The sequence below is a fragment of the Lonchura striata genome, chromosome 8 (assembly GCF_050655825.1).
Source record: "Lonchura striata isolate lonStrDom1 chromosome 8, ASM5065582v1, whole genome shotgun sequence".
Classification (NCBI taxonomy): domain Eukaryota; kingdom Metazoa; phylum Chordata; class Aves; order Passeriformes; family Estrildidae; genus Lonchura; species Lonchura striata.
In genome coordinates, this window is record NC_140710.1 from 31,652,538 (window position 1) to 31,672,210 (window position 19,673).

The window sequence follows — 19,673 nt, forward strand, 5'->3', positions numbered from 1 at the left end:
CTTATGACCAGAGATATTAGACAGAGGAAAACAAATGTACACTCTCAGGGAAATTTAAGGAAAAGGACCAAAAGACCAGTAAGTATGAAATAATTTTCAGAGGATGCTGAACTTTACAGTCACATCTATGGAAAGCTTTGCAATTCACATTTACTGAAGTATTTTTTTGCTGAAATCCATCTTGCTTTGACATCAAAATCTGGAGAACCAACCACTTGCAATAATATTTTGTTTCAACAGTTATTCATCTTCCCCATTAAAGCTGTATAGTTTACTTTTAGCCAAAATTGTTTAGCTGAAGTTTCAAGTAATTTTGAGTTTCCTGAACAGATAAAACCTCACAAGCACCAGCTCATTTCTTCCCAGGCTGGCATATGGGTACACATGTGCGACCACAGAGTACTGGTCACAGTCCACAATCTTCTTCTTGATAAACTATTTCTCTCCTTTCAGTTACATTAAAAACTCTAAGCACTGAAAGCCTGCCCTTTTTTTTTTTTTTTTTACACTTCTTGGTAACTTGCTTTTACCACCCTTCCTAAAATATTGATAGGGTGCACGCAGCATCAGAAGATGGCCCTTTATCAGAGAGTGAGATTTGATTTGTTTGATGTGACCTTCCCCTCTTCCCCAGCTGACACCATCTCCTCTCACTGGCTTCCAGCAGCTTTCTGTTATTTGGGTCAAGACTCTCCAGTAAATGTGCTTCTACCACAAGATTTCTCTTCCTCAGCTACTCTATCTGCTGCACATTTACATTTGCATGGAGTTCCCCTGGTATTCCAAGAATAAGAAATACAAGAGCAGGCCACAGGTCTTCTCTGCCAGTGCACCTGGGCTCCAGTTTATTCAGGCTTGCCAAATAAAAAATACTTACTAGATGTTGATAAGTCACATTGTTTATTAATGGCACAGAACTAATGAAGCGAGAGCACAGACACACCCCCCTCCAATACACCAAACTGAAACACTTATCCTGAGCAGGAATCTAAAAATGTCCAAACTTAACCATCTACATCTACTACCCTCATTACTCTTTCTGTTTTAAAAGTACTTAGATAAATCCTAGCCTTTGATCCCATGAGACCTGGAATTTTTTTTTCCACTTCAGTGCAAGGAAATAAAATTATTATTAAAATAATAAGTTGCACAACTGTGTTCTGTTCATATGTTCCATTCTTTGGTAGGACTACTTCACAACAATAAGTTTATCATTTAGAAAACCATTACAAAATTTTGACAGTAATGACAATTACAGTAGAGTTCTGAGAATTAATCTCCAATTCCTGGTTTGCTTAGTGAAAGAGTAGGGGCGAACTCGATCCCTTTCTATTGTTATCTGTAAAATACCTCTGTGCATTATGAACAAACAAACCATGAATTTGCCACACTAGAAGTGGTCCGTTCAGGAGCTTTCAGTGGTGGCTTATCAGTGGCCACTCTGGAAAGTCAGAGCTGGGGCTGGTTCTGAGCAGTCACGCGTATCTCACAGCTCAACACAATCAGCTCCCTTCAGGAAAACATAATCAAGACGTTATTTGCTTATTATAAAAGTGATTTTCCTTCTGTTCTTGGAGGGGGCCCAGCCCAGATCAAAGGACTCCCTCTCTGAGGAACCCTCACAGCATCCTTTGGGCTCAGCCAGGCTGAGCTGCTGCCACCAAAGTGTGAAGAGGTTTTCAGCCACACCACCCCACAGTGTGGTGCCTCTCAAAAAAATCATTTGCCTTTTGACTGGCTGAACAGAACTCCGCGCGTGAAATGCGACGTTCTCTGGGCTTTTGGCCAGGCTGATTGAGCATGTGAGTACATGCTTTTAATTTGCACCTTTTTTTGCTTTTGGGGGATATTTTTTATTGTTGCGATTTTTTTTTAGCAAAGATGGGCTAACTAATCGCCCATATAAACAATCAGGGCTTGGTTCTGACTTCCCATTTCAAGTGTCACTGGCAATATCAACACTTAGGCTTTTTTTAGTATTTTTTCCTAGTACTCACTCTCCATTTCTAGAAAGGACAGTACCAAGTGTCATCATTTATGTCCTTGCAACAACCCTATGTCCTCAGCTATTCCATTTTTCTGCAGCCCTAAACTAAACCAAACTTTTAAAAGGTCTATCAATGCCTCCATAAGACAAGAAGAATAAAGAGCTTAAACTTCTTCAAGCACTTGAACTGTATTTTGAAGACATACCACATTTGAGCTCCTTGAATCTGGTTTTCACTTGGCTTCTCCAATTTCTAATTCCACTTTTGCAATACAATTGTATTTCTGTTTAATTATGAATATGAATCAGAGCTCCAGCTTAATGTAGTTTGTTTTTAAAAAAAGGAAATCCAATTCAATATACTAAGAGGTATAACTGAGAAAATAACTATTGTATTTTACTGTTGAGTATTTTAATGAAAAGACCTTGTTCCTAACTGAAGACTTCTCTCTGCCAGGTTAGTTAGATTTAAAATCAAATGAGATGTGTTCTCTGAAACAATTTGCTTATGGGATGCTGCTTTGACTTAACTGTAACAAAAGAAATACATTTATTTCTAGCCATGTACTTGGCAAGCTTGTTTACTGCTTGTTAAGAGTTTTAGGAAGAATCAAGTGATTCACAGAACAGAAATTCAACTTCCAAGGGCAAAGTCCATTATGGATTGTACAAACTGCACAGTGTAATACACATGTCCATAACCCAAGTCACTTCTGAATCCTACAGCTACTGAATGTTAATTCATCTAGCTGAACCTCCGTGTAGGTATTTCTTTCCTTGTGCTCTCACTAGTTTCAATTACATTTCTAAAAGACACATAGTAAACATAGGCTGAACTAGTGAAATGGGAATACACAGCACAATATTTTGATGGAAATGTGGAAACATACACACAAAAGACAACAAGAAAGGAAACACAGCTTACTCCAAGAAGGTAATGAAAGCCTAGCCTGACCTTGATATTTGCAGACCCTGGGAAATCAGTAAAATGCCAACTCAGGCCCTAAGTGACCTTGTACAAAGTAAACAGCTAGTCCATGTGGTATTTCAAAATTGAAAACTAGAAGTAGAAAAAGGGAACAGCATTCAACTCTTAGCACTTTTTGCCCACTATGAAACTAAGTTACTTCCTGCATATTTCCCCTCAGAAGAGCCATATGGAGTAAGTCAGACATGTTTGCTGCTTTGATTGCTCCCACTTTGAGAGCCTCAGGAACTGCAAGGAACTCCAGGAGCCTGTCCTTTGCCACACCCAGGGTTCAAGGCCTCCCTCGAGTAGTTGTACCAGATCTCATTGATGAGAAACAGCCAGCCCTTCTCCTTCTTTATGTTAGAAAGGAAATAAAACCTGATTTATACAAGTAAAGAGGCACACAAAATCAGAACAATGCTACACCAAAAGTGAGGAGCATTAGCTTGAACAAAGCAGTCACTGAAACAGTCACCCTGGAAAGCAGCACCAGACGTCACCAAAAAGCTGATCCTACCAAACCTTAGAGGGCTTGCATTAACCTCAATTCCAGCTGCATTGATCCTGCAGCTGAATGCAGGACCTTCAGACAGTTCCAGCAGAGGACTTCATCTCTGGCAGAACAGACTTTCCAAAAAGGAGAACATTTTCTTGGCCTCTTAACAGCAGGAAAGTCTGCTAATGCACAGCTGGAGTATCAGAGGCTAAAGCTCCTGACAGCAGATCTAATACATTTTAATCACTAAAAACATTTTGTAGGGCAAAGGGTGCAAATATTTTCCTGTGCCTTGAAAAAGAAAAGTCAGTTCCTTGAAAACTGAGCTGGGAGGAGATGATAATATTCCATTTCTCTCAAAATCACAACCACCCCAGTACTGGGCTCAGACTGAACTGGAAGTCAGAATATCTTACAAGTTTAGTGATACTGGAAAGGTAACTTGGTGAGAATCACACACTGTGCTCAGGGTCTTCAGAGACTCACTGGAAGGGGAGCATCAGGTGTCAAGAAGCTTTTATGCCATCATCCACTCAGTAGCTCAAGAAGTTTGTCACTTACCTTAGACACAGCAGACAGGGAAGAGGTCATTAGCCCTCCTGAAAGGTCTACCTGGGAACTATAAACCAGATCTAGACAAAAACTCTTTGAAAGAGTAGTTTAATTCACAAAGTATTCCAAGGATTGCTGTATGGGTTTTGAATACAACCAGGGTAGCTCAAAAAAGCATAGCTCATTAGAACTGTTTGCATTTTTAATCCAAGTTTCAAAGGACTACTAAGTGAGAAGGTGAACAGCATCTTATCAAGACTCAAGAAGGGGCTAAGAGATAAGGAACAGTATTGGTATAAATGACCAAATCTAATAGTGGCAGAAGGTCATCAGTGCCACGCTCCAAAGGACCATGAAGTTTCTCCTCCCCTCTAACCTCACATGTGTATATTCAGGATGCCAGCTGGCAGGCCACAGCTGGCTGGAGAAGGACACTCCTCTGTCCAGTTCTTGCAATGCAAGAAAAATGTCTGCATTGACAGCATAACCCAACATGCATCCAGCAGCCCAAAGCTCAGTTTCCTCATGCTCCGGGGTGAGCATCCTCGGCAAACAGAAAGGGAAAAACTGCATGGAACCATTGAGCTTTCCAGGAAAACAGTATCTATGAAAAATACTTTAGCTCTCATGTTTTTGAAATGTGTATTCATGAAATCATTCCATTCAATCTTTAACCCACAGAACTATTCATACTCCTTGAAATATATTCAGCAACATTTAACACATAGAGGCACTGGAGTATCTAATTAATGACCTAGAAGGTGATGAAACAGTAGGCAGTGGTGCTTTAACAAAATAACATTTATATTTTCCAAGAGGAAGCCAGGGATTGCAGACAGATTCAACCAAGTGAAGCTGCTGGGCAGTGCAACAGCAGGCGAGGCTCGAGGCACAAATGCCAAGCAAAACACAAAGGCAAACAGACTTGCTGCAGAAGGTTTGGGTTAGGCACTCCTTGAGGAAACACCAGCTTCCCTAAAAGAGCTCAGCAGGGACCTCTGCTCAATCACAGCTTTAATCAGCAAAATAAACACCTCTGAGCAGACATTTGACTGCAAGGAACAATAGCTAATGCAAACACTCGTTGTGCAATGGTGATGGCACAGCCTCTGTCAGAAATACATTTTGCAGTACTGAAGCCACCATCTCTGAATAAAAAAGAGGTAGAGTTCATAGCCTGACAGACTACTGGAGAGAAGAACTTCCTAGGAGACTTACAAAGGAAATGCTACTCACAAAGGGAGAAAGAGAGCTAATAAAGAATATAATACATCAGTTATTGCAGAGAAGATACAGCACAAGGCAAAGTCTACAAAAGAAAATATTTGATTTTTCATGTAATTTGCTTTATTGGCATTAGGTATCTCAAAGCAAACAACTGCAAACTTCTCTGAAGGAGCGAGTCTATCCAGACCAAAATGTCCCGAGCAATAAACCTGCAATACCAAAAGGGATCTCAAGTGTAATGCCCAGACCACATGCAAATTCTAGACCCTTCAATAAAGCCACCTCCACAGCTCCCTGCAGGCAATCCAGCAAATGAGACTGATACTCTCATCACCAAGGATGGCTTCAGGGGCACACCAAATTCCATGGACTGCACTGTTTGCACCTGCCAGAGTGGTGTGTTTAGTAAAGGTCTTCCCTGCTTAAGTTTTACAGTAGTTCCCCCAGCAAAAAAGGACTGAAGCCAACTAATTTCCCCTTGCAGGAGTTTTCTAAACAACAAGCATCACAGCTCTCAAATATATGCTCCTTTCCCAGGATCTCACAACATCTTTCTTCCAGAGCAGCAGCCGCTGCCATTCCCAAACCTCAGGTGCTAGAGTTTTGGTTTTGCTTTTATTAGATCTCAAATAGATGTCAAATACCATCAAAGAAATCATAAAATTTAATAGCTTAATACAGAATTTGAACATTTGAAGACAAATCTATAATTGTAATGAGCAGAGTGAGTATCTGTGTTTATTTTAGGCTAATATGGTAGAGAAAAGAGTTTAATTTCATAACCGCACTGGGAAGCATGCAGTGGAACTAATGGGCTTTTACAAGGGATTTTACAAGCCCCAAATACAAAACTCTGGGCTTTAAGAGACTTATGCACGGCCTGATCCATTAAATACTGCCCTAAATCACTCCCCACAGACTATTGAGTACAGGCAGCAGTCCTGACCAAGCTCTTCAGAGGCAGTAATACAAATGATCAGAACACAATTCATTAAAAATTAATTAAAAGTGATGCAATAATGATGGGCTGGTTGAATATGGTGGTGGCAGGTGAAATGACTGGGGACAGCAGCAGGACAGTGTCGTGGTTTGACACGGAAAGATAATTTTTCCCGGAAGGAAGAGGTCAATTTAGATATTGACCAATTGAAAGTAGACACGCCTCTGAGAACACAGAGGGGTTGAAAGCAGAATTCCAAGGGGAACTCGCTCTTTTTGGTTCCGGTCAGCGTGCAGTGCAAACCTCCCCTGCCCAGCCACGAGCTGGGTGGGGGAGGAGAAGCCCATGGCCTGAGAAAGGTAGGCCGAAAGCCCCAAGGGTGGTGAAAGGACTGAAATCGGGCTGGCCCCTGCAGATGGAAGGGTGGAAGAAATCTGGGATGTCTCCATTTCGCCCCCCCAGAGTTCCTCTCCCAAGAGGGAGAGAGAAAGCCGCAAGGAAGGAGGAGCGGGGGGAGCTGCTGCAAGGTGCCCAGTTGTGTGGGAGTTGCTGGATGTCCGGGCATCGAGCCATCCTGGGAGTTCGGACTTTTAACCCTTCCTTGAGAAATGAAAGCTTTGTGAATTTTCCTTCCCCCTCCTCGGTTTGAAAGAGAGGAAGAGGGACACCTTGGACCCTGGGATGTTGGAAGGAGGAATTCTGGATGGGAGGGGGACAAGGAGTGGCTTTTGGCTGGACTTTTCCGTGTTAGCCACAACCTGAACCAAATCTTCTCCATCAAGAGGGACTGTGTTTTGGGAGGATGCCAGTGAGTCAAGAGACCTGCTTCAGCTGGGAAAAAAGACAAAAGTGGAGTGAACAGAGAAAAGGTTGGGGGGTTTGTGGTGGCGCCCCCCTTGCCCTGGAAAGGAAAGAGAAGAGAAGAAGATCTCTGTTCTTGAGCCCTCGGCCCCAGGGGAAAATGGGGGGGGACTGTGGTCCCAAACAATGAAAAACTGAACTGTTGTTTTCTCCCCTCTTGGCAGGGCATCCTTGAAAGGGAAAATCCTAAAGGCAGTCTGTCCATCCATGCATTGGTGGTGAGAGCACTGTGCATGGAAAGGAGAAGGGTCACCATGGCAAACTTTTTCTCCGGGCGGTGCCATGTGTGACATGGAAACACAGGATGTGAAGCTGTGTTTTCTTGGGGGGTCTGTGGCACAGGAGAGACTCTGTTCCCTCGATGGACTGAGTATTGATTGTTTGGGGGGTGGAAACCTGATTGGGGTCCAGATTGTGTCTCACAGTGGTTTGTTGGAGTTGGGTGGTGGGGGGGAGGAATGTTTTGCAAGGTTTTCATTTGGATCTTTGTGTGGTTTTTTTTCCCTTCTTTAGTTTTCTCTTTTCTTTTGTAGTGGTAGTTTAATAAAGTTTTTTTCCTGTTATTAAGCTTGGGCCTGCTTTGCTCTATTCTAGATTCCACTTCACAGCATTCAAGGTAGGGATCACATTTTCATGGGGGCACTGGCATTGTGCCAGTGTCAAACCATGACAGAAAGAGAAGTAAGCCACAGGAAATACATATCACCAAGCCACTCTCTGCTCTGTCCTTCTCTTTACCTACTCTGGAAAATCAAGTGAATCAGAGAAATACCAAACAAGTGAAAAGATCTGTAAGGCAAAAAAATTCAACAGCTGGAGCCAAAATTTACAGTGAAAGCTCCATATTCTCAAGCTATCTCAGCAACGCATCTTCAGTAATTACCCAAAGACAAATCACCTCATTTTAAGTACAAGGGAAGGGACAGAACCTGCCAGAAACAAATCAGCTGGAGATGTAACAACTGTTACCTATTAGTCTGGTCTCACAGCAGACATCCAGCCTCACCAACCCAGCCTCACCAGAGGGGTCTGACCCATCTTGTTGTAGTGCCAAGCACATAAAGAGGTACTGGAAACCCAGGGACATCTCCATAAGAGATCATTTGGCACATCTGACTGCTAAGAGCATTTCCCGAGCTGGAAAGCCACCAGCGGCGTAAGGGAAGAGGCGGCAGCGTTGGATGCTGCCATTCTGTCATCACATCAGCTCAGCTGTTAACACCTCAGGTGTTTTATTACTGCTGCCTCCCACCCAAGGCCTGGAAATAAAAAGCAGCACCAAGCAAACAGGAGGTTGTAGTAGGTGTTCCAGAATCCATGCCGGATAAAGGACTAAGGGTGTAACTTTTAATGCCTCTGGAATCCATCCCCTCTGCACGACACCGTGATCAAGGGCCACAAGAGAAACAAACAACATACAGGATAAAGTCTGTTTGTGTCCAGCACTTTGAATCATTTGTACACTCCAACTTGGAGCTGCCAGCTCTGGAGGCTGCCACGTGCTCCCTGCTCCCTTTGCATCTGCCAGTTCAAACATGACGGAAGAAAACAAATCATGATCCCTCTTGGCCTCTGTCAGAGCTGTCTCTTGGAGACACCACTGCAGTGACACCAGCCAACTGATCAAGCTTGGCATGGACAGATCCCAGCCAGTACCAAAGAGGCCACTCTGCTTTTCAATAAAGCCTGGAAAAGCACCAGGAAGCCAATCATTGCTGCACTGCTGGGGAAGATGACTGCACTTCTCATGGGAGCCTGACCCAGCCTCCCTGAGCTCACACAAAGGTCTTGGGGTGTCACCTACGATCACCAGGAGGGGAAAGAGAACAGCCCTGACAAGGCTCTCTGTCACATAATCATCAACACTCTCCGTAAAATAGCAAGGATGTATATTTAATTATTTAGGAGACTGGCATGTTCAATATTTATCATCCCTGTCACCTATTGTCAGAGTTAATTGCTCTACATTTTGACCCTCTAAGTATTCCCAGAAGGCAGCATTTTTTGGAACACTAAACTAACATGACTTGTCACTGTGTACTGTGGTGACACAAAACCTGAGGAAATTGATATTTGGCAAAGGAAGTTTTAAGATACAAAATGCTGGAGCACATGATCTTACATTAAAATGTTACATATTAGCCTTTTGATGTTTATCCTCCTTCTTAGAAAAGTCACATCTGCCCAGAGTTTAAGACTGGGACTTTCAAAGAAAACCAAGGCAGGGAGCAAATATTACTCTAATTAAATAGGAATTGAACCCTTAATGCCCCACTTTGAAAATTCCTGCCTAAAGCTCTGCAGAAAAAGTAACCCTTGTGCTAGTGTTCAAGAGCATATGACCAAGCTAACAGCTATTTTAATTAAAAAGCACAGCCCTGCTGCCTGAAGAGCTTTTCTGCTCGAGACAAACATTCGCTGCTTAAGCTAGCTCCCAGTGCTGGAGTTCTTTGGTGGAGTCAGCTGTTAGCACACTGTGCTTCCCTTAGAGACAAAGGTCACCTAGATTTTAAAATATACAGTTCACTGGAGCCCTCTTTTCAGGGGAAAACAAAGCCTAAATAAATATAACTGCCATGGGAGTCTCGCCTTCCCAGCCACAGGGGTAGAAATAATGAAAGGGAGCGAGCAGACCAAGCCTGCAACTGAAGTGTGATAATGCAGATCTTCCAGAACCCACTCGAGAGTGGCACAGGGTCCCCCAAACCCAGAGATTCATCCCACAGCTTCTGATGCAGCAAACTGTGCAAAAGACTTAACTCCATGGAGGGCACAAATTTTTATCTGGGCTGTGCACTGCTCCTGAAACATGATTTGGGCCAAAAACAAATTCATGGTGAGCCTCTAAAACACTGCAGACTTTCCAGGGGAGCAGGAGTCTTTCACAGACATGCAAGAAAAACCTAAGCATTTACAGCATTTAGTATTGGTAATCACTTAGGCACCCAAGACATCTTTCTAGACTCAAAGCTGCACAGGTTAGGTCAACAGAATCAACAGGTGCATTTTAAACCAAGCTTTGTTTCTTCAGATTAATTGTAGCTAGAATGACTGAGTAGCCTTTAAATTCTCAGATGTTTCCCCATGTGTGTGGAAGGACACCCTAATCTTCCATATGACTTTCAGCCCTGGACTGCCATCTCCTCCCTCTGCCTCCAGTCATCGTGAGACTGCTCTGTGACTTTTCATTCCTCGAGGAAAACAAAAAAAAGGCAAGAAATGGGAAAAAAAAAGGCAGCTGGACAGGATTTTTTACTAGATTAGATTAGTGAGTTAAAGTGGCACAGTCCAACAAATCCCAGAGCCAGCTCAAGAGAAAAGGAAGAGTGTCTGTGGGCAGGGAGAGAAGGTAATGACTTTTCTCCTCCACAATGAGGCTGAAGAACAGCAGCATTAACAGTCCTCACGTGGCACTTTATCCTGATATTAGCCAAGATTTTTGGCTAACTTTGACTCAAACCACACTTACACCAAATTCTCTGTCACGTCATGCACAGAGGAACAGACTTCACATTTTCACAAAAGCACCCAGGACTGTTTCCAAGGAAAGGTGGAGCTTTGTTACACATCTGCACCACTGTGCTTTGAAAAGACCTAACAAACACTGCTTCTAACAAAGGCAGTATCCTGGGACAAGATAAAGTCATCTTCAAACAAACCAACAATCAGTTAACATTCATCAACAGGAAAGATCTGGGGCAGTTTCACCCCAACACACCCGAGACTGCCTTGCCAGTCACAAATTTATGAGATTGATAATCACTGTAAACATATGAAATACAAGAACTTTGAAGGTGACAAAAACACTGGTGACAGCAGGAATTTCACATCATTGTTTTTGAAAGGCAAGATTTTATCTTTCTGGAAAAAACAGCAAAATGAGAATGAGAAGGCAGGCACTTCAACAGTAAAGGAGCAGTGAGCTCTGTTTGAGGAGCAGGAAATAAGACTGAAGGCAAACAGCATCACAAAAGGTAGGAGCAAGCAGCAAAAAGAGTATTTTTTTTTTAAAGTGTAGTCCAGCCTACCACCTGTCAGGGAATTACAAGAGGCAGATGGCTACCAAAAGGAACTGGGACAAATTCTGTTTCAGTAAAGGTTGCTTCAATATTACTTTACACAAAACTTATCTTGATCAGGTGCAGTACAACATCTTAATTTTTCTAGCAAGGAATGGGTCTGCTTTCTCTGTGCCATGAAGCACAAACCATACTAACAAAAACTAGTGAGCATTACCCACAGAACAAAGATTAAATAAAGACTAAAACTGCAGACAAACCCAATCTTCCCCAAGAATAGTTGACGAGTTTTTGAAAGCAGAGACTGTTACAAAGACAGCAGTGTCAGGTATTCTTAGAAAACTTAACATCCTTTCATGTTTGGTTGATGTTTCCTTACAGGTATGGGTATTTGGGCTTTTGGTTTTTTTAAGCAGTACATGATGCCCTCTAACCTCATGATCTCATTGGAAGCTTTTGTTTTCCTGAAGTGTTTATTCTCACAGTTTAGCCCTGTTGAGCTATAACATTTATCAGGACAGATTCCAAAAGAGCTGCCTGCTCAGCTGTCCCCTCTTTACTTACCTTAGAGATGATTTAGAATGTTACAAGCCCCTGTGTGTAAAGGATGGACCTGCACTCATTAATTTCCTTACTGCTAAATAACTGATGTTTTATTGTTTACTTCTGTCAGCACCAACTGCAGTTTAACCTTGAAAAAATATCATCTTTCTCTCCAAACTATTGCAGAAATCCTCTATCCATCCCCCCCTGGTTTGAGTCCTGCCTCAGTGTCACCTCTCATGTCTCCACACTGGATGTGTAGTGTTTTAGTGCTTTCCTCACCCTCTTGGTCTCTAATTGAAGATGCAGGGAAGGGATTGTAATCCATTCAAGAAAAAAAAAAAAGCTTCTTTCACAAAAATTGCTACTGAGATGACAGAGAGGAGTCATAGAAACTTGAACTGCACATTTCAGACAGGACAGTTGAGTTCCATAAAGGTTCTAACCTTCATTGTCCAAACTGCCAAGCTGCTGCTTCCTAAATAATGAGATCATTTTTATTTCCACACTGACCTAATCCTAGAAAGACAACGGCCTTGAGAAGCCATCACCTAAATCCACTGCTGCATGGATAGCTTCAGCTGCACCATCACCAAGGGAATTCTCAGAAAGCCATTCCATTACACTGTGCTAGAGGCACGGGAGCCAAATGCATTCTCTCTTTCCGGGGTTTCCCAGGAAGGAAGCATCCTTCACACACACAAGGTTTTCTGAAAGTGCCATCCACACAGGAGAAAGATGGCACAAGAAAGGCCACAACACTGCTCACCACTTTTCCCAATGCTACTCAGAGCCCATAAGAGGTTCAGAAAGGGAACCACCACAACTGCATTGCAAAGAGTTGATTGGGGAAACAGTCTACCACAAAACCTAACAGAATCACATCCCATGGCTTGTGGTAGAGTGACCAAAGTCTCTTCCAGGGGAGTTGCAGAAGTCATCCCTAGCTGACAACAGACATCCACCTAAATCCTGTGAGCCAAGCTAAATTTATGATGCTACATAATCCCTTGGAGATTGTATACTCATGATCATTATACCCTCTGTGCTTGGAAGCAAGACAGGTTAATTTGCTACTGACAGGCGCCAGAAATCATAACAAGAGTTATAATTTCTGTGGGATGGAGCAAGGCTACAGGGGTCACTAAGGGTTTGTTGTCTCCACACCCAAGCTCTCATATTTTCCTTTACAGGTTTCACTTTCTGCAGGCTTTCAGGACATGGAGAAGTAGTACAGAAGCAAGGACACTTGCTCATTGAGGGAGGGACTCATTTTCTCCTATTTGCACATAGTTTCAAAGAGCCATGTGGTGCACTTCACTCTTATGTGGTTTTCACTTCATTTAATAATACATAATTCTTTTCAGTTAATGGGGGTTCTTAACTGGCAGCCTCCTTTGCATTTAATGACAAACTTTTTACAACCAAAATTAATGTTCTCTGAGGCAAAAAGCATTTTAAAAACTGGTTTTAGGTTGTTTTCTTTTCCTATGATTTTCTAATAAGGGTAAAAACATACTCAGCTGAAAAAATGCGTCAGCTAAGAAAGACTAGTATGACTCAAAAAAACTCAGCCCATAACCAGAAGTGTTTGTTTATTTTTGAGGTATGGAGACATTTTGCAACTAAATACGACACTGAATTTCCTGTAAGCTGCTTCCTTATATTGTGCATAACACTTTCTTGAAATTCACACTTTTTTCCCCTTCAGACTCTGAGTAAAGTCAGACTCATTTATGAAGCAAAAGTAGCTTTGCTAGTCAGAGAACTCTAGATAAAAATAACTCAAGCAGGAAAATAACAGTACCAAAACCATAAACTTCCCATATATACATTACTCTTCCCTCCTTTTTCCCCTACCTTTCAGATTTGCCCTGTTTCTCAGCAGCATTACTATAATCAACATGATCATCATCCCAACTTAGAAATACCCCTCCATGTATCAGCAAATGCCCACAGCTGTAACAGCAAAGTCACATTTTGTGCTTTTGGAAAAAGCATTTGCAAAGTAAATCCACACGAGAAGTGCAACTCGTGGGGAAATTATCTCTTGCTGTGGTGGTTCCGATGCCGACAGCTTTTCTTTTAAGGGTTGCACTGGCACCTGCCCCTGCCTGCGGGCAGGGGGTCAGGGCCACCACCCCTGGCTGGTCCCCCAGGACGTACCTGTCCACTGGGGCGGGCAGCGGCAGTTGTAGGTGTTCACCCCGTCCACGCAAACACCCCCGTTCAGGCACTTGTGGTTCGGGCAGTCGTCCACGTTGTGTCCGCAGACGCTCCCCTCGAAACCTGGACAAAGCAGAAACAACAGCAGGCTGAAAAGGGCTTCCAATCTCTTTTGAAGAGAATTCACCCCTCACGCAGCTTCCCCTCCTTTTCTTTTTCTTAAACATTTGCTCTGTTCACCTAATCCTGATGAATCCCCACCTAGCACGACTTTGTTGAATGCCTCTGCTAATAGCATGCGGGTCAGGTGACACGGTTAAAACACTTCCACCATGGGTAGATGGCCAACTGTGCTTTCACAACCCCAAGGACTTGAGGAGTTTCTCTTTAAGTGACTGAGGAGCACTGCCATTCAAAGCAAACAAAGTGAAGACCAAGACATTTCGATTACCATGAGATAACTTTACACTGCCCACCAAGCATCAGCCAGGACAAGTTTTTCCCATGGCAAAAAATGTGCTGGCATTCATTTCATGGATACCTCAGCACAGTCTGCCTTGGATACCTCAAAGAAAAGTCCTTCCTTTGAAAAGGAGTTTGTAAAGTCCTGATCTGGCTCTCTTCAGTGACTGACAAGTCAGTCAAGCAACAAATCAGACACCACCCAAGTGATGCTTACTTACTAAGCCCTGCCTGAAAAGCAGAAGAAATCAGATACCCTTCCCCAGTGAAAATCCAGGCTCCTAATGAACACACTGACAAAATAGTCTTGCTAGAGCTCCTCTCCTTTTGAAAAAAGGAGAAGTGGGGACATTAGGGAAGGGAGCTGTCAGTGATGTGTCTTCCCATTGATTTCCCCTGCTGATTTATTTCATGCTTCATTAAATAAACCTGCCATCTCTGCTGGATGAGAGAGCTATTTATCAAAGCACAAGTGGAATGCATGCTAATGTGGATGAAGTAAATGATTCCAGAGCACACATGTTAATTTAAAACACCAGCTCTGCCTCTTCACTGCTTTGGAATGCAATATTAACATGACACAGTTCTCTCATCCAAAATCATGCTTCAACCCCTCTACTTTTGATGCCCTGCTCCAGACGCTTCCATAACATCTGTGTCAAGTCACACAGACCCTCTCAGTAGCATCTGGTCCAACACAGATCGTGCTGTGTGGCAGATGAGATGGAGACTATAAAGCTCTGAGCCAGCTTCTCCAGACTACTGCTGCTCTCAAGAGACTGGAGGTGATTCATGTGCATTTCCATCTCTTGAACTTCTCCAGCTCTACAGAAGAGCTGGGAAGTTCCAAGCTGTCACAAGTGCATTAGCATCAGCAAGGAACGACAGACTCAACATTACAAAACAACCAAGCAAACAAAACAAAACAAAAAAACCCCAAAAACTACAAGACCATCAATATTACTCCATCCCTTCAAAGCCCTTCCAACCTCCACCCAAGATCCCAGAAATTCTGTGAATTGAGTAGGGAAGCTTAAAACAAAGATGAAACATAACATGCTTTCCCAGAGTCCAAATCATTACAGCAGCACATTCCTGGCAAAAGCTGCTGAGGAACAACCACCAGGGAAAACAATTAAACAATCAGCTTTAGATCCCCATGTTTAAAAGTGTATAAAGCTACCAAGCTTTAGCAAAGGCTCAGCTGTAAAACACAGGGGTGTCCTATCAGCTTGTGTTTCAACTTGGGAGGAATCATCCCACTGACCACATATTGCACTCATGCCAGCACGTGATCAGCATGGAAATACACCCACAACCACAAAGACAAAAGGTTTAAGTTCTTATTTCTTCGGTTTGTCTAATATGAAGACCAGCCCCACTTTCTAGTAAGCAAATTTCTGACAGCAGGCATTTAAACTCTCTCACTGTACTTCACACAAATTTTAAAAGGCTCAGTTATTTGCAGAATAAAGCATGGAAGTCACCCCACTACTAAAATCTCACCAAGCCGCTGTATATTTTCGCATTTTAATGAGTTATACTACCAAAAAGCTGCTCTGAGATATGTGAGCTTTTCTCTAGTTGGATCCCAGGATCTAATTCTGCAGTTATATAACCTGACTCTCTTCCAGAAAGCCACAGAGTTCACTGTTTTAATGTATTTGGACACCTGACTCTGTTTCCTGCTCCCCCCTGTGCTGGGACCCACATGTTGTCCTGTGTTTTCTCCCTGCATGAGAGCAGTTTGCAATCCATGTCCTGACTTTTGCTCCATATCTCAAAGCACATCAAACTAAGGAATGAGAACCTCAGGGGGAAAAGCATTCCCACTGCTAACAGCATGTTGTTCTTCCCCTAGTACACAGACTGACACAAGCAGATAACTTTATTCCTATGTCATCTGAAATCTCCACCCTGTTGCAGAGCATCTGATCCAATTCTTAGTCCTTTTGCCTTATTTCAACCTATAAATTACACCTCAGACTTTCTAGGCTGGTTTTGGGGCCAGTTAATACTGGGGACAGGAAATTATGTCTGAAAAATGTCATGTTATTCCAAGACTTAGGGCCTGCTGACAGGAAATCAGGGATGCAGAGAGCTACAACTAAGCTGGACAACTCCAGGTAGCATCTGGGCTGCTCATCTGGAGCAGAGGGGCACCCAGCTCAGCTGGCACCCCAGGGCTGCAGCCGAGGAGGAGCTCAGCGCTCAGGGGAAGGTGCTGATCCCCAAAGCCCAGCTGCCCAGCACGGGGAGTTCCGTGTGTGCCAGTCTCCAGAGGTGGCACAGTGTGACACTCGGCCAGGAACCCAGCGAGGTTACTTCCTCTTCCCAGGAAGTGCTGCAGCTCTCACAAACAGCTGCTCCAGCCTGACAGATCGCTTCCTGAACAAGCCCTTGGAATTCCCTAGGGTCCTTATCTTAGTTAATGGGTAATTATTTTGATGGATAACAATGAATAATCACTTTCCCAGCTAAGAACTTCCTCTATTGACTTGTTTAACATTCCATTAAAGGTTAGTTGCCAAATGAAGTCCTTTTTTGTCAAATATTTATAACTACTAGCTCATTCTTATATTCAAAGGAGTTGCTAATGCTTCAGGTTACACCTCCTACAAGGAATTTTTTTTTCACTACTACACTGTTATGACTGACCTAACATGCTTAGTTGCCTACAATCTTGTTCCTACCTAAACCAACGAAGCCCAGAGGAAAAATTATTAAGCCAAACGGATAAAAAATGAGGTTACCTTCCAGACAGATGCAATACCAGTAGTGTATATATGTAACTTCACTTGATGCTTGCCACCAAATGCTGACTTAACACACATGACTTCATGGATTACCTAATGCAGGATTTGTTTGTGTACATCCACAAGTGACATGGGAACCTGGGAATTTTAAATAGCAGCTGGACTACACTGTACATAAACAGTACTTGTGTGACAGTAGAAAAAGCTGCTGTGACACACAGCTCCAGGTTCTAGGTTTTTCCTACTTTTTCAAGCTCTCATTCTCACCTATCTGTATTTACAAATAGATTAAACTCACTGAAAAGCTAAGAAGGAAACATCTACAGGAAACAAGAGCCCATTTCAAGGCCAGTGCAGTAATAGCCTAATTATGCCTAAACTGTTGCTTGGGCACAGTTTCTTCAAAGTACTTTTACAGGTCACGAGATGCAAAATCCTATCAAAAACCACTCCAGCAGTTTGAGATGTAACTGCCTCCTGCCTCTGTGCCAGAACACTCAGTGATGGCAGCATCTTAAGGCAGTCCAGAAGCGCCAGAGCAATTCCATTTATAGTCACAGTATCATCGGCACTGCTCCAATTCAGAGAGGGAGTCTCAAGTGGAATTTCTCGTCCATAATCTTGGCACTGTCTTCTAGAGGAGCAGGCCTTGTTCACATCCTCCCCAGGCGTGACAGGCCACCATTTCTCTTCTCTTTCTGTTGACCTTTCCTTCCCAGACAGAACCTTTTCCAACACTTCAGAAATTCTGCTCTGCATGCGCTGCACTAAAGGGGGAAAGAAATGGCTGGATGCCCTGCCTTTATCAGAGAGTTTAATATAAGCATTTGGGCCTCTCCACCAGCTCCCTTTTTTGATGTTTTTCAAATGACTGGTTTAAAAAAAAAAATCAAGCTAGAAAAACAGCATGGCGAACTTAAACAAATACAGGAAATAGAAAAGTAAAGGCTCTCAGAGCCACATTGACTCACCCCCACAATACACACTGTTTAACAAGTCAAAAAAGACAGCTAATAATCCAAAACGTGTGAGGAGTGTAGGTGTGTAACTGTTACTATAGTAATCTCATTTCCATTTCCTGACCATATTTCAGCCAGCCCACACACTTGTCTAAGGGAAAATCTGCTCCTACTCAGTCTCGTGCCCCTATAAGAGAATTTCTAAAGCAAAATCATCAGCTTGACAAGATCAAGTCCTTCCAACTTCATCTCTCTTTTTCCTCCCACCATACTGCACCTGCATGAGGCCCTTAAGTCCTTGAACTGGATAAACAGATCTGCCTTTAAATGAAATTCTGAATTTCTGTACAAGATGAAATTCTGAATTTCTGGACAAGACTGTTAATCCGGAGATACTTGGTTTATAATTTCATTTTAAAAAGATGCAAAGCAAAAAAACAATAAATTCCTCCAGGGCAATGGCTAGTTAAGATACTGCATTTTCAAAGACTCTTTCAAAGCACTCTCCCTCCAAGCATAATGAGAATAATCACTTTCAAAAATAATGATCCATCTTTCTACTTTTAGACTGACTTTACTAAATTCTTCAAAGTCACATGCTTGCTCAGACAACCCAAAAAGTCATTGTGCAGACACTAAGGTTGGCAATGTATGTTTAAGGTCATTTAAGCCAACACCTCAAGACAAGGGCTTCCAAAAAGAGAACAGTTTTCACAAGTCCTAAATGCCCTTTCCACAAAGACATGTGAATCCAGATGATCCTCATGAGAACACAGCCACTCTATATTCATCCCAAACAGTATAGGGTAGCTGGATCTTTCACATAAATAACAATAGAGACATGATTAAGGGAAGAGAGTTTACTGTTCTAGATTACCACACACTGAGTCTGCGTGTGCCAAACTGCAATACACTCAAGTAGGAAGTCTAGTCAAAAGCATTTCCAAACAGTCAGTTTCCCATGGAGTTGAATTACTCAGTAAAAAAAATATCAGCCTAAAAATACCCTGGATATGCAAAGACAACTAGTAGGGCCATGTGGTCAAGGCTGACAAGTGGACAGCGAAGAGGACAGGATGAGATCAGCATCCCAACCAGGTGGCACATGGCCACTTGTAGAGGTGACACAAAACCATTGCAGCCCCCGATCCTGAGCTAGCATGTCACCCCTACAGTGTATGAACTCAGGGCAGCTAACAGCATCAGAAAACAAGCAATCAAAATTCATCTGGAGACAAAAAGGGTGTGGTGAGTTGGAACTGGTATCTTGTTAGATTTGGAGGAACCGGAGAAAGAAAAAAATAAGAGAACAGAACTTAGTGTGTCTTAGGGCTCCAGATGGAGAAGGAAGAAGACACATGTGCAATCTTCACACACCGAAGTTCACCGAGACCTTTACTGACACAAAACAATATACTTGTAGAAGCTTACGTTTGTGGAATTTCACATTCCAAATGGGAGTTATGAGATACCACCCTAATCTCCTTGAATCTACCTCATAGTCTTTACCTGTTTGATTCTCTGACTCTAACTGGGCTCCAAAGAAATTTGTAATTTGTAACCGCTTTCCCCTTCCTTCCTTTCTGTGTCCTGAAATCCTGGCACTCAGAAATTAACATCCCACAAAGCTCCCCACCTTGCTGAGATGTCTCCCCTGCACCTGACACGGCCCACACACCCCACAGAAACCCCGAGGGAAGCTCTGTGGAAGAGCAGACAGGCGTGCAGGAACCAG

At 42.9% G+C, this 19,673-nt stretch overlaps 1 protein-coding gene across 2 annotated transcripts in view; it reads right to left on the minus strand.

Annotated features, from left to right (window-relative positions):
• The window catches only part of NOTCH2 (notch receptor 2), an 84,767-nt gene that overhangs the window by 44,608 nt on the left and 20,486 nt on the right, over positions 1-19,673 (minus strand). For both annotated transcript variants that reach the window (XM_085586859.1, XM_021545971.4), the window contains exon 5: positions 13,762-13,884. In XM_085586859.1, coding sequence (XP_085442985.1) covers positions 13,762-13,884 — 123 coding nt within the window. The remainder of the gene's footprint in view (positions 1-13,761; positions 13,885-19,673) is intronic.